Below are 15,324 nucleotides of genomic sequence, written 5' to 3'. Positions count from 1 at the left end.
TAGGCTGGCAAAAGGACCAGTCCAGCCTGTGTACTGGGGAACTGTAACCTGTTTGTACCATCTGTCAGGGTGAGACACTGCTTGATTCAAATCCTGCTTAGTTTGTAGAATTTAGACTGCAAATTTATTTTTATTTCTTAAGTATCCAAATTTGATCTCTACGCTTGCTACTTATAATAATTAAAATCTATCTTTCTGTAATTAATAAATCTGCTTTGTTTTTACCTAAAATGGTGTTTTGGTTGAAGTGCTTGGGAAATCTCAGCTCAGTTTACAAAGGCTAGTGTGTGTGTGTCCATTGACACTGAGGAAGTGGCGAACTACTTAATGAACGTTCACTGACCAGGGGAGCACTGAGCTGTGTAAGACGGTACAGTCCTGATATGTAGGGCTGGAGCTACGGAGAACTGACTGGAGCCACTCTATTAATGAGTCGAGTATGGCCTTGCATAGCAGGGGGCTCTGTAGAGCCTGAGCTGTCGCTGCATCCATTAAATTGTCTAACATTCCAGAATCAATGAGGGCTTGTTGGAGGGGAATCTGTCAGGGGTCTCCCGGGACGCAGAACTGGAAGGCTGTAGATGGGATTCAGGCGCATTTCAGTAAGGACTAGGGTATGGGGAAGTTCTCTTCTTGCAAGGTCCAGGCCGGTTCTCCCCACCAGGCCTGGGTTGGCTGGTTTCCCCATGCTTTTCAGTGTTCATATTGGGCAGTCCAAGATGGCATGGCGAATTTCACCACAGTAGCAGCATAGGTGTTGCCAATGACAACATTCCTTTTCATCAGGTGTGAGTTGCTGGTGAGCCAGATTGGCATGCCTGGGTTTAGTCAGTGATACAGAAGCTAAGGTTATGAAACGTGATAAAGGAGGCTGCAGGCCTTTCTCCTCCCTTTGTTCTCGCAGATAATTATCTATATGGATGGAGAGATCCACAAAGGCATCTAGGCCTGCTGGCATCTCCGTAGCAGGCCAATTCATCTTTCATTTCTTCCTGCAAGTCCCATTGGAACTGGTACAGCTGCACTGCTTCATTCCACTCTGTATGTGCTGTGAGGCAGTGGAAGTGCGCTGCATAGGCAGCCACGTGCCTTGCCGGAGCCCCCTCGGGTCAGCCTTAGTTGTTCACACTTGGTGCAGGTCATTGAAGATGGTGGACATCAACTGGAGAAAAGCATCCCAGTCTGACAGCACCGGGGTATGGCCTTCCAGCATGGAGGAGGCTCAGTCTAATGCATCTCCTGTCAGCAGGCTGATTACCAGGGCTGCTTTGGCCTGGTCAGAGGCATGGATTTTGGGATGCATCAGAAATAGAAGGCAGCATTGGTTCATGAAGCCCCGGAACCACCGATGGTTCCTGTCAAACCATTAGGCAATGGTACTGCAGGCCCCTGTTCAGGGCAAAACACTGCATGCTGCGTTCATAGCACAGTATTCTCAGTGCTGAGCTGCCTCACTTGCTCCTGCAGCTGTTGGTTGTCTGAGATCAGCTGTGCAACATGGGTCTACAAATGGAGGGCCCATTTGGGTGAGATTGATGTTGCTAGTAGCTGCAGTGGTGCTGCTGGGTGCATCTTTCTCGCACCCTCGTCCCCTCTGGGTAACTGTGGTATGAACAAGCTGTTATGGCTGGGATGTGGGCACCCAAAGCTAGTATTCAGAGTCATAGTCCACGATCACAAGACAGGGTTTAGGAGTCAGCTGAATCAGGGCACCAGGGAGGCAGAAGCAGGAGACAAACTAGGGATCAGAACCACGAGTCAGATGCCAGTAGTCACACCAGGTCAGGATGCCAGGAAATCAAGCTGCAGGAGCAGGAGCACCTATTGAAGCTCAGACAGGGAAAGGGGGGGGATGGGATGGAAGTCCACCCACATTGAAGGGCCCTTCCCGCCAGCCTTAGAAGAGGAGTCACTGGACCAATGCATCAAAAGATTATGGGGAACAACAAATGAAAAACAGGGAGGGAAGTGAGGGTCACCGGTTCAAAATCAGAGACCCAGAGGGAGACACAGAGCAGAGAACCTTGGACAGTGCCCACTGCTCCTCGAAGGCGTCCAGGAAGCCAGCAGATATGGCCCAGATTAATTCTACCAGGAGATGGGACTTCCAAAGATATTGGAAGCGCAGGAGCAGGCAGCACAAGGCATGCAGTCTAGAATGGAGTGGAGCCCAGTTGTTCAGACAGCTTCCTGCTCCTGCTGCTGGCTTAAGTAGGGCTGGCCAGCCAGCCAGTCAGCTACTCTGAGACCGCCAATAGGACTGCAGGGGAGCACCTCACACTGGGGCTGGGCTTCACTGGTCCCAGGTACAGAAGCATCAGCAGACTGAAAGATGGAGGGCTGTAGCGTGGCTGCTCCTAGAAACCCTGCAAACCCAGGTTCAAGACCTATTGGTCATGACAATCCAATTAAAGACAGAAAAATAATCAGAAAAGACATAATGCTGTCCCACTCATTTTCTCACACACTGATTGGATATGCATAGTATGCGTCTCTCTAAATGTAGTAATAGTGATTAATCTTACTCCAAATACAGACATTTAAAAACAGCTACTAGGCAAAAACTACATAACGGTGAATTAAGTCTAAAATAAAAGATCCTATCAATCAGAGAATTCCTTATACAGTGAATGGTTGTCTCACCTGACTGCTCCATGGAATATATTAAATAAAGCATTGCAATGCAATATTAAAAGCAAGGTGTATGTTGATGCTGTTTAAATTCTATGCAGCTATTCACAGAAAATGCTTTTAGCTAGATTTAGCACTCTTCTAAAAGCTCATTATGTCTAAAAGAATAATTTTGTTTAAAACAGAAATTTCTCAGAATGATGTTACTTGGCCAAAGGAAGATAAATGATAAAAGTCCTAGCCTTGTGGAAAAGGCACACAGCAACATACTCCTGCTTTCTCAATTGAAGCGTACAATGAAAACAAGTAACTGACAATTGGTCAACACTAAAATCAAAATCAGTACTACACACCTTAAGCTTTGTTCTCCAGGTTCCTGCATCTTGGCCTTTTTCACCTGCAAAGATGAAAATGTTCAAAGGCACCATAACAGAGATCTGTCCTTGACAATCTCAGTACACAAGTGACAGCTGCAATTAGAAACTAATCATAGTTTGCAATACAGTTACTATGAGTATTTTTTTAAATTCAAGTAACCTTGTGTTTCAGTTCTGGAGTTAAATAGTGGAACTTGTATGCTTTCTGATGTAAACAGCTGCTGATACTGCAGAATTTGTTTGGATGGTTGCTTTTTTTCCTGTCTCTCTCCCCCTCCGCCCCCTCAATCCTTTTTTTAAAAAAAACAAAACAACACAAACTGGGATACTCAACTCCCAAGGTTTGATAGGGACCTATCTTTGTAATCCAAGGAACTCTAATTAATTCTAAAATAATCCTACTCTGAACACATCTAGCACTCAGACTGCACACAATGCTCAGCTGCCAGGAACTAGGATCCCTTACTCTCTCCGTATCAAAGTAATGCCTGAAGCCAGACATTTAAATCATTTCTCTGTTCACAACAGTAGCAAATCAGAAGTCCTGACTTGCATTTTAGAATAAGGGAGAGATTACACTAGTATTTAATTCTGCATTTGTGGATGGCTCAGTGGTCTAATGGTAGCATGATGTATTTGTAACAGCCGGGAGGTGTGGCCTCCCTCAGAGATAGAACGACCGGAAGTCCACCCCCACCTGACCAGAAGCAGAGAGCTGGGACAGCAAGGGGAAGTATAAAGGGCAGGCCTTCCAGCTCAGTTGGGAGAGGGTGGCTGAGGGAGAAGGACGTCTCTCCCTTGGTGTTGGGGCCTGAGTCTGACCACTGTCCTGAGGAGAGGCTGCCAGGGCTGCCAACCAGCCAGAGACCCGAGGAGCTGCCGGAGCTGCCTAAGCCCTGCAAACCAGAGGAGATCCCTGGGCTCTGCAACCTGGAGGAATTGCCAGAGCTATCTACCCTCCCGAGAAGCAGAGGAGATACCTGGGCCCTGCGACCTAGAGGAGCTGCCAGACCTGCCGCCAGTTCACCACACCGAGGGGCTGTGAAACCTACCACTAGCTGAATACCCCAGAGACTGAGGGTGACTCCGAGAGCCAGGTACTCCAGGGAAAGGGGGGAAGGAAGGAGCCCAGGGAAACCTGACGACAGTCCAGCTGCGCTGTGACCTGCAACCGAGTCAACGAGTTTCAGCTGGAGCCTTGGTGGGCCTGCATCCCCCTCCCCACTACCCACCCCAACCTCGGGGTGACTGCCCTGCCTGAGGCCCTGAGCCTGTTTGTTCGCCCTGCCTAGGGCTATAGACTAGCTACCTTGTCGGCCCTGCCCTGCCGGAGGGCCTGGGCATAAAGAGTGTTTGCTCGCCCTACCCAGGGCTAGGGACTGCTCCCCTTTGCCTGCCCGCCCTGCCTCAGGGCCAGGCCCATAGACTTGTTTTGCTTGCCCTGCATAGGGCTAGAGATTGGTCTCTTTGCTGGCATGGCCCTGCCTGAGGGCCTGGGCTATAGACTGTGTGCTCACACTGTCTTGGGCTAGAGCCTATTTACTTGGCCTGCCCAGCCCTAACCGAGGGTCCAGGCCACAGATTGTTGGATCGCACCGCCTGAGGGGTTCCCCCAGAGTGGGGCAGTCCCCAGTGGTCATCACAGAACTGAAGTAACAAGCGCCTATTCTGCTCTCCCGGTGGGTCTGACTACGGGAGCGCCTCTCCTCCCTTCCTTGCAATAAGCAGGTGGCCACTGGTGAGGTCACTGAGCAATGGCTGCCCATAGCAGAGGTTCTAGCCCTGCAGGTTACCTGCTGGGAAGGCTGTTATGAACAGTAAAGGAAGCTGCCAAGTAACAGATTTTCAGAAGTGATCAGCACGCAGCAATTCCTAATTTTGACACTTTGGGCTAGATTTTCAAGAACTTACAGCACCCAGCGTGCAGCCAATATGCTGAACGTGTTTGGGAATTTGGCCTATGCGATTAAGATTGAAGCATTCTACAATTATCCTTGGTAAACGAAATGGCTTTGTTACAGATGTCTGCGGTGTGCATTTCTGATCTTTTTCAGGGCACTGCTGCAGAGAACGAGTTACAGTAGCTGGATGTGTTGCATTTCCAGGATTTCTACTGTTTTAGATGGGGGATGGATTGTGGGTTTTTTTTGTAAATGCTAGAATATGCATTCAAACCACTGACAACTTAACTTTACCGGTTTCCTTTGTGGAGAAATGCCTTAGCTTTTTTATTTAGTCATATTGGGAGTGAAGGAACTGAGAGAATCTTTCCCTCCTTTGTCCAGACATCTTTAGATGTACAAGAGGGGAGCCAAACTATGGCACACCTCAGACATCCTTAAGTGGGGAGTTCATCGCTGCAGACAGGGACACCCACGGGAAGAACATTACCCCTAAGAGCAGGCTTTGAGGCTTGTCAGAGGTCACACAATCTGTAGAAACTGTAGGAGTTTATCAGCCCCCTCATCCCAGCTTCAAGCACTTAAATAAGTGTCCTGAGCATCCACAGCTCCTGCTGACATCAGCTGGGATTGTGGCTGGTCAGCATCCTCTGACAATCAGGCCACCTTTCTCGGTACCGAGCTATGGGCACTACATTTTAACATGCTGGCTGAAGGGTTTCAAAGACCAACGAGAGCGCACCACGCCACAAGGGGGGAAAAGATTAGTAGCTGTTGGGAGGCAAGACTAAGTTTTGCCTAGACTAAATCCCAACTTGCCAAATCCCACCTCTACTGCTAGTCAGCAGCCCCAACTTCAGGGCATGAATCCAAGGTATGAAGGCACTGTACATCTAGTGGGCTGGTTTCACAGCCTGCAACTGAGGTGGGATATGAGGTTAGGGAGGATAACATTGGAGGTGACAGATGTTCCTGTCCTCCAGGACAGCACTCTTTGACACGGTGCACTTCCAGGCTTCTGAACTGTAACGGGGAACTTGCCCTGTAAGTGCTGGAGGGCCAGGGGCTAACCAACCCTGATTACTGAAAGAGGGACACCCAGCAGGGAGCAGGTAAAGAGGAGCTGGAAACTAGAGGGAGGGGGGATGTTCAGAGACAGCAGAGGCTGCTACGAGTGGGCAGGCTCCAGCAGAGTCCTGGGATTTGGGACTAAGTCTCCAGCCAGGAAGGGTTGGGAGGAAACTGCAAAATAGGAGAGACCCTGAGCAAGAAGGGGGTGAAACAGAGTGCAAAAGCTCTCCAGACAGGGAGAGCTGGAAGAAATCCTAGGCCAGCAGTGGACAGACTGTAGAGTATTGCAGGCAGAAAGCCCTGGGAGCAGGAAGGGAAACATTAGTTTGCTGGACTTTTATTTGGGACTCCGAGTTTTATTTTGAGTTTATTTTCTATGAATAAACCCCGACCCCCGAAAGGGGTGTGTTGAATACAGAAAAAGTATGTGGAGTTTGTGCGGTCTCTGAAGAGGGGGAAACAGAGGCACAGTGCCGAAGAGTGACATCTGGCCACATGCAGGCACTCAAAAGGAGGCAGCCACTCCTGTTACATAAACTCACTGACACGATGGCGACCTGAGCCCAGATTCCTATTGGGAAGGTTTTGTAAAAGATTTATATTGCGCCTTGAAATTTATATTGCACCTTGAACTATGACAAGTAGATGTTTATCTTCTCACAAAACATGACATGTGACACATTTCTACAGCGCTTGTAACATGATCACTATAGAATCTAATTTTACTCCACACTTCTATGAGAGTCACGTGGGGAAGGAAAATATTTAGGATTACAAAACGTTTAAGTCTAGGCTACTGGGTCAGTAAATGGTGCGATACAATCTAACCTGTTTTAAATGAGAATACCTGCATAACAGGCTCACAAAAATCACGTTAGGTAGCAACTGAAAATGTTTTAAAGCAACTGTTTATAACCAAATATTTATTTTAATACACATGTATTACATGGAAGCAAGAATCTTCACCTATCAGGGGAAATGTAATAGATTCTATCAATGCCTTACACCCTTCATTCCTGCCTGTACATAGCTCAGGGATGAAGAATCGACCTTTCAGTGGAAGGTCACCTCCTAACAATGGCCTAAGATGAGATGCCCGTATCAGCATAGTTCGTTCTCCCAAACTGCCTGAGGCCCTTAGCCACGCAGCACCCTCCACTGGCCCACAGAACGCTGCCGGGTCGACTCCATGCCTGCCCTGCTGAGCACTCAGAGGTGGGGTCAGGGCAGCTAGTGCACTGCAGCACCTAAGAGCCTCCGCCATGGAGCAGGACCCCACGATGCTGGGCGCTGCACAAACAGAACCGAAAGCCAGGCCCTATCCCAAAGATCTCACTATCAAAGCATAAGACAAGAAACAACAGATGGAGACAGACAGGTAGGGGAGCATAAGGAATCAATGAGACCATATTGGTCAGCATGCCAGGCAGTAAGAAGCAATTGCTCTTACTTCAGATTGCTCATATAGGGAGTCCCACCTTCCCTCCGCTTCTGTCCCATGTGTGTATGCCTTCAATGGCAAGGTGGGAGTGGGATTTGTTTTAATAACAACTAGTGCAGAAAATCCTGATTCCCAGAGAGGCTGTGGCAAAAGGCATGAGTGCTGTCAAAGCTGCACTTCGTAGTTCTATGTATTCCTCCTTCATAGACAACCAGAAATCAGCAATACATTTGTGTTTCAGCCACCTTTAAATGTTATATCTGATACCCCACGTGCTTTACAAAAACTGTCTCGTGAATGACCACACATTGTTATGGGAACTAAAGCAAGGCATTTTCTAGCAGCTACATACATGGTAGGAGTTGTTCGCTGGAGCAATCTAAAGACAGGTCACCTGCCAGTTTAAATGCTACAGGAGTGCGGAGTCAGAATCAATGGGAGTTTTGGAATCAGATATAAAGATGTTGTGCATAGTTTGGGGAAGATTCTGCTTCTCCTCAGATTGCTTGACCAGTAGCCACATGGCTCCCTGCTTCCTGCTCTCCCCCGTTGAGGACAGTGAAAGCAAAGTGGTTTAAGGAATTTATCTGGGAAGCAGTTTCCTTCCCATACTGCTCCATCCCCCATGTATGTCTCAAGTCTCTCTCTTTTCCTACCTCACCCTACCCCTCATGATTGCTCAAGCCCATCCCTCCTCACCTCAAAAGCTCTGTGGGACTCCTTGCATATCACATCTCAAGCCATAGTGCCCATTGGTACTAGGGAAATTCAAGCTCTTTAACATCTGCATCAGAGCAATGCAAAATAAAAAGAACTCCACTTAGCTAATATTTTGGAGGCACTGGTCGTGGCTCCATAGTTAAAGTCAGGTAATGAATGCAGAAAGTGCTATAATTAAATAATTCCACCATCCAATCCCCTAAACAAATCAAAGACACCCATCACTCCAAACAGATTAAAACAGAAGTGGAGTTCTAAGTCAAGCCTCTGGAAGTATGGTGAGCCTGCAATTACAAAAACTGTCAAGAAGTAAGATTGCCTCATTTTTTGAGCCTTCATATTTCCCCCAAAAAAAGCTTTATCTAGTTTTCCTCAAACTTTTCAGAATAATCTTGACTCTAGCACAGGATCACACAAGCAATGTTTCAAACTAATTGGTTTAGTTTTGGAGAAAGAGGGGGTAACACGGTCAAAACAGTTTTTAAGTAGCAGCTGAACTTCAACATTAGCTTATCTCCATAGTTATCTCGATATTCCATACAAAAAAACCAAGTAGTTGGTTACAATTTTACAGCCAAGCACTCAAAGATTAAAAAATACCAGAATTAAAGACGCCCTTACAACCTTCACTACACTTCGATGTTTGTGTGTGAACTTCCTTTCCTTTTGAGTGCTAACATGGATTTTTTTTCATAGATTCCAAAACTAGAAAGATCCATTGTGATCATCTAGTCTGACCTCCTGTACAACACAGGCCATAAACCTTCCCCAAAATAATTCTTGTTTGAACTAGAGCATATCTTTTAAAAAAACATCCAGTCTTGATTGTAAAGTTGCAAGTGAATCCACCTCAACCCTAGGTAAATTGTTCCGGCAAGCAAATATCCTCACTGTTAAAAACGTATGCCTAACTTCCAGTCTGAATTTGTTTAGTTTCAACAGTCTGCCAGACTGAAGAGCCCATTCTCAAATATTTGTTCCCATGTAAGTACTTAGATTTCAATCAAGTCACGATTTAAACTTCTCTTTGTTAAGCTAAATAGACTGAGCTCGAATCCACCACTAGCAGGCAAGTTTTCTAATCCTTTAATCATTCTCGTGGCTCTTCTCTGAATGCTCTCCAATTCATTAACATCCTTCTTGAACTGCGGCCACCAGAACTGGACACAGGATTCCAGCAGTGGTCATACCAGTGCCAAACACAGAAGTAAAATAAGCTCTCCTCCTACTCAAGACTACTGATCATGCACACAAGAATCACATTTGCCCTTTTGGCCACAGCATCATGCTGGAAACTCATGTTCAGCATATTATCCACAAAGCCCCTGAAATCTTGCGGAGCATTTCCCCCACCCACACCCCCAATTCCTGCAGCATGCAGAGGTGGAGTATCATTAATTCACTCGTCCTAAGGAGGGGAATTAGATACCTGTGTACTTTATGAGCACACAAGGAGGTCTTTACATGGGCACATGTGCTATCCACCAGGTTAGCTTGTCAGACCTCCTCAAGATCTACCCCTTGCAATCTTTATATTTGTGGCACTCCTGCAAGCCATAGAAACTTGAGGCTATGTGGAGGATGGTGATGAGTGGGTACTCGGCGAATGGACATGGGTGGACTGCAAAGAGTGATGACGGCTAGCTGGAGGAGCTAGATGGGAGTACTGCAGAGAAAGGCTGAGCAGTAGTACTTTATTTCTATAGCTAGAGAATCTCCTGTGGAATCCTGCTGACATGCATTACACAGGAGATGTCTTCTCTTCCCGCTCCTGAGCGCTTCCTTACTACACACATCACTTTGCTCCTGGCAGTTCTGCCCTTGTCCCCAGCTAGAGACCCATCTCCTACAATGCACCACTACAGAAAATAGCTGATTCCTCACCAGAGAGCCAGAGATATAAGAGAACATACAGATCTAAGTGCAGAGAGCAGTTAGGAGAAGCTGGGGTGGCACAAAAGGAAAAAAGCAACCAGGAGAGAAGCTTTAAGCAGGGGGTTGGACTAGATGATCTTCTGAGGTCCCATCCAACCCTAATATTCTTTGATTCTATGACTCCCTGCCTTCTCCACTTAGCAAACCTGTGCTTCAGCAGGGAGTCCCACTGCTGTAAACCCCTGAAAGTCAGAAGGGTGAGTGGATGAAAACAGCACTTGCTGGCAGGAATGTCTGCAAGAGGGCAGAAGCCCAGTAAACCATAGCAAGCTCAACATCCTACCTATGCATGCCTTATCAGGCCCCCTACACACCTCCTCCCACAGAGGCCTCAGAAAGTCAGATGGGTCTCTACACCTACAACCAGCTCCCCCCATCACACGTGCTCCTTGGTGAGACTACTGGAGGAAGCTTCCTAATCAATGACCAGGCTCCCCAGTGACTAGGCAGTAGTTTGAGGTCTCCCTCTGCAAGTGAAATGGATAGTTTTTTTGGTTTTTTTAAAGATAAAAGTTGAGGTCCACCCCAACGTTCCAAATGAAAAAAATTAACAATTGAAGTGTGACATTATTTGATCAGACTCGTGAACTACATCACAGCTAATCTAGTGTCCAGGGAACCAAATTTCATCTTTTTCCTTTCTAGTTTTTATTTTATTTTGCTACCAACTGACAAAAACCAACAGTGATGAACAGCCCACCTCCTCGGGTTAGGGTTTCATAACTGAAAAATCCCTTGTCCAAAAGCTTCTAATTTTGTAGAAAAATTCTACCTCAGTCTAAGACTTAACCTACCAATTCTGAGAATGAGATTTTTAAACTGTATTTTGGAGGTAGTTAAAATCAGGATTATAAAATTTAATTTCAACTTTATAGAGCAACTGCCAGGTCTCCATAGTATTCTAATATGTTAGCCTGAACCATTTGCATGCTGTTTGTAACTTCAGCAATAGGGCTTCTAGTCATAGCAAAAGAATACAACTGAAGGACTTGCTGTGAATGTAACAACAATAAAATAGTGCCCCAATCTCAGCTGCCAAGATTGCCGAATCCCATCCAGCACTGAGGGCTCCTGCACAAGTGAAGAGCAATGCATTGTACTGCCCTCACTCTAGCCCAATGGTGGCCATTCCTCCTCTCTGCTCCAACAGCAGCAGTGGCTCTAGCTTTCTTTTTGCTGGTGTTTGTGGGAAGTCACTGTCATACTGCCACATACAATACATGTGAGATGCCCATGATGAGTATTCAAATACTGCTTTAAAACGGGCCATGCCCATGAGATTCCATTGATTCTGGAAATTTTTATTCAATTTTGCAAAACTGTCATGAACATTTACCAGCCCTGACACAAAATCTAATTGTCCACCTTTTGCCATGGAGGGTTTTAAAATAAGGTATTACAGTTACAGATCATTATATCACTTTGTTACAGATCACGGTAAGGGATTACTTTTGACAACTGCAATCCCAATGAGTAATACAAAGATTTTTATAACAAACAGTACCTTTGGATCACTTACCATCACTCTTGCCAAATACCTACTTCCCCATCTTTGTCTCCAGTTCTCAGTCCTCCTCCTGAGAATCCCAAACCACTGAGAGCAGGGGAATCCCAACCTAAAGTGGCAGCCCACACTATGCAGCAGGCAGCCCCCTCTCACTGTTGCAAAGCACTTGGAAAGAAAAGAGGGGACAGCAAAAAATGGGAACCAAATAGCTCTGCCTATCAAGATGTCAGGATGCAGGACACAGACTTTATGGTGGGATATCTTGGGATGGGTATCTACAAACCGTCTACAAAAAGCAATTCATGTAAACATTAAAAGGACATTACACTTATTCCACATTTGAGTAATAATGAATGAAATAAGAAATAATAAATTGTCTGGAATTACTCCTTTTTCCCATTCTTCCAAATATTTTGGTAAAAGTAATCCCACAAGTAATCAATAGGATATAACAGTATTGGTAATCAGTAGTTGGTAATAGATTACGTTTTCAAAGTAACAGTTGCCATGATTAATCAAAGCAGAAAAAAACTGGAAACCTGTAAAATATCAGTCCAAAGTGCTAACGAGCTAGTAGAATTTTGCAAGAATTTTCCTATTTTTAAATGGTTTCAACAATGTTCTCACTGTGAAAAATAATGTGGAACTACAGTCATTACTTCCCTCCTTTACTATGTACAGGTTATTTACAGGCAATACAAATGATCACATCAGTGCATTGGTCAATCTATTCCACTATTCCATCTCTGATAGTGGCTGGTAGGAGACCCTTTAGAAGAAATTGCAAGGAAATCCATAAAGGGTAGTTTTGGAATAATCTGTCCATCTAAGGCTGGTTTATGCCGTGAAGCATGAGGGTTACCTTATTTATGGATGTTTTCATTATACATATAAATGTCTGATCCTTTTTTTGAATCATACAGAGCTCAGAACCTCAATGGAATCTTCTTGTGACAGTTTTCCACTCTTGTGTGTAGTATAGGAGAGTATTTCTTTGATTAGTTTTAAATTTGCTTCCTTTCAGTTTCACTGAATGTCCCCATGTCAGTTTGTCTATTCTTGTGATACACAAAGAGTTACAAAACATTAACTAAATTTCTCAGATTAGTTAACTGGAGGAGATACAGTTCTTCAGTCTGAACATCCTCAAAATCTTTCCTATGCAAAGATTACAAAATCTATGTTCCTCCCAAAAATATCCCCCTATTTTCAAGTACATTTGATAACTTCTTTAGTATAAAAAGTAGCCACAGACTACAATCAAAATGAAATAATGTATTCTTGTTTTGTTTGCATCAAGCTGAATTGAATTCTAAATATAAAATTGTCCCTAATTTTTTGTTTGTAAAGTAATATGTTTAATTATTACACAGTTGCCCTTACTTTAAAGTTAGATGCAGGAATCTGTATGACTATTATCGTGCATTCATATTTACCCTTCCAGGACTGACAATAACAGTCCATATAACTAAGACATATATGCACTAACTTTTCAAATATCTTTAAGAACTTTGTTGACAAATTTTCTAACAAGAAGAGCATGGTCAGTGGCAAGAAGCACCTGTGAGGAATTTTAAACTATAAATATAAACAGTAAAAATTAAAATGTCTTGTTTTTGTTACAATATTTAAAATCAGTTATTCATCCTAAAATCTTTACTACCAGAACTTTGGTTTTAGGATTCAGCAAATAGGATTTAAAACATACTTCACTCCAACAGGACTTCTTACCTAAGTACACAGTTAAATTAAATTAAAGGTGGAAATACTGCTTTCCTGCAGTAGCTGCTCACAATGTACTAGGCAATAGGGATCTTCTCTAAGCTTTCCAGGGCACCATGAAAAATTAAAGAGCATACAATTTACAGTATCTATTTTACAAGTGGTATCTGAAATACTAATTTTTCATTTTCTATAAATGGTTTGAAACCATCTCTTTTCATTGTACAGATTCTGAACAAAGCAAAGATGTATTATCCATGATTATAAAATAAGATGTTACAAACTTCAAATGTGTTATCAATCTACTTATTTTATTACTGTAGTCTGTATAAACCCAGTAAGGCTAATACACAATCTGTTTTACCAACAGCAAGTATGATCCCCATTTCTAGAAAAACACAATAAATGTAAGGCATATTTCCTGTTACCCATCAGAATAATCATAACTTAAATTGTTTTAAACTACTGACTTATTTTTCCAGTAATTTATAATATTTTACAAATGTACTTACTGGTTGTTCTGGTAAGTCTTGTGTGTCTTCCATGAGTATCAATACTTTTAATATGCTTAAATGATTAGAATGTGTGTCTTCGTCTGCTGTCTTCAAAGCCTGTTAAAAAAGGTGTTCATAGCTTTATATACTTTGTGGGGTGCTTATCATTTAGGCTATCAGAGAATATTCATTTCTATATTTTCTGCTCTCAAGCTTTCTAAAGTCATGTTGCCATCTCCAAAATAAGAGACCAAACTCACATATGGAGGTTTTCTAAAACAAAGATTTACCATTAAGCCTCAAGACATAAACAATGGTGAGGGGGTTTTTTTTCACGCAGGTGGCACATTTCCACTGCATTTCACTTGTGACATACTCACTATGGAAGCTAATATATTAAACATTTCAATCATACACGTGCGCTGAGATTGTAAAAACACTTTAGGATTACCAGACTTAATTTAAGTGATCAACTCGAAGCTACTATGTCAGTAAACAGAATGATACAATCTAACCTGCTTTAATTTAGAACATTTACATAAGTGTCACACAAAAAATCAGGACAAGACTCACAACAACTAAATGTTTCTACAAGCAAGACTGCAATTACTGTTTAAATTGAACACTTCAGAATGAGTAGTCTGACCTTTTATTTTGAAAGAAAAAGTTAATTTCAAAGAAAGTAAAGTTGCTAGTACTAAACACTATCTGTAGTAAGTGTGTACTGTAACAAGCAAGAGTCAGTCCCACAGGAATTAATCATAGGAAAGTGAGAGTTCTGAAGGAGACTTTCAGAATCATTTTCCTGAATTCCTACAGTCTGCTATCCAAAAACAATGAAATAGAAACATTACTTCCCCAGTGGTTTTTTCCCTTGGCAAGCTTTTTGGCATTTAAAAAAAATAAAATCCACTAGACTTATACCAATAATCAGTACCAGCAAGATGCAAAATATAAAAGGGTAAATAGCGATACCCAACTCTGAATATGAACCATTATAGTTTAAAGTTTCATTGCTCCTTTATCACCCCCTTATCTCCAAACCACTGACATAAAAACCTTCAGCCAAATTCTTCTCACAACACTGAAATCAATGAGAGTTTCACAAGCTGATTTATCTTCAATATGCATTCAGTGGGTCAGAAACTTCTTCCACAATGTACACTGCGATGTAAACAATTTCACATCCTTCCCTATAAATCCATTTTACCTACAAAAGATACATGAAACTCCCAAAACTGGTACACAGACATTTTACAGCAACCACAAAAGCACAAAAAGGGATACATAAATAATAGCAATGTGCATAACTTATTGACTGTGTTAGACTCTGATCCTGTCCCTTTGCAATGGGCTTCAGTAGAAACAGGATTGGCCCTATATTCAGTATCATATAGCAGCTGTTCTCTCTGCATTTAGATTCTTATATTTTGCTCATCATTGTGGTATCTGAGCACCTTCCTAATGAAATCATCCCAATGAAAAATAAATAGGTCAAGAGGTATGACCATACACAATATACTCA

At 43.4% G+C, this 15,324-nt stretch overlaps 1 protein-coding gene across 2 annotated transcripts in view; it reads right to left on the bottom strand.

Moving 5' to 3' along the window:
* EYA3 (EYA transcriptional coactivator and phosphatase 3) overlaps nucleotides 1-15,324 on the bottom strand; it is a 140,819-nt gene that overhangs the window by 76,877 nt on the left and 48,618 nt on the right. For both annotated transcript variants that reach the window (XM_067530834.1, XM_067530835.1), the window contains exons 2-3: nucleotides 13,818-13,916; nucleotides 2,985-3,028 (exon numbers count right to left, since the gene is read on the bottom strand). In XM_067530834.1, coding sequence (XP_067386935.1) covers nucleotides 2,985-3,028; nucleotides 13,818-13,850 — 77 coding nt within the window. In that variant the 5' untranslated portion in view covers nucleotides 13,851-13,916. The remainder of the gene's footprint in view (nucleotides 1-2,984; nucleotides 3,029-13,817; nucleotides 13,917-15,324) is intronic.

The sequence above is a fragment of the Emydura macquarii genome, unplaced genomic scaffold (genome assembly GCF_026122565.2).
Source record: "Emydura macquarii macquarii isolate MOO-44397 ecotype Brisbane River unplaced genomic scaffold, CSIRO-AGI_Emac_v2 contig_3113, whole genome shotgun sequence".
Lineage (NCBI taxonomy): Eukaryota > Metazoa > Chordata > Testudines > Chelidae > Emydura > Emydura macquarii.
The sequence above is the reverse complement of the archived record's forward strand: the minus strand, read 5'-3'. Positions and strand labels throughout refer to the sequence as shown.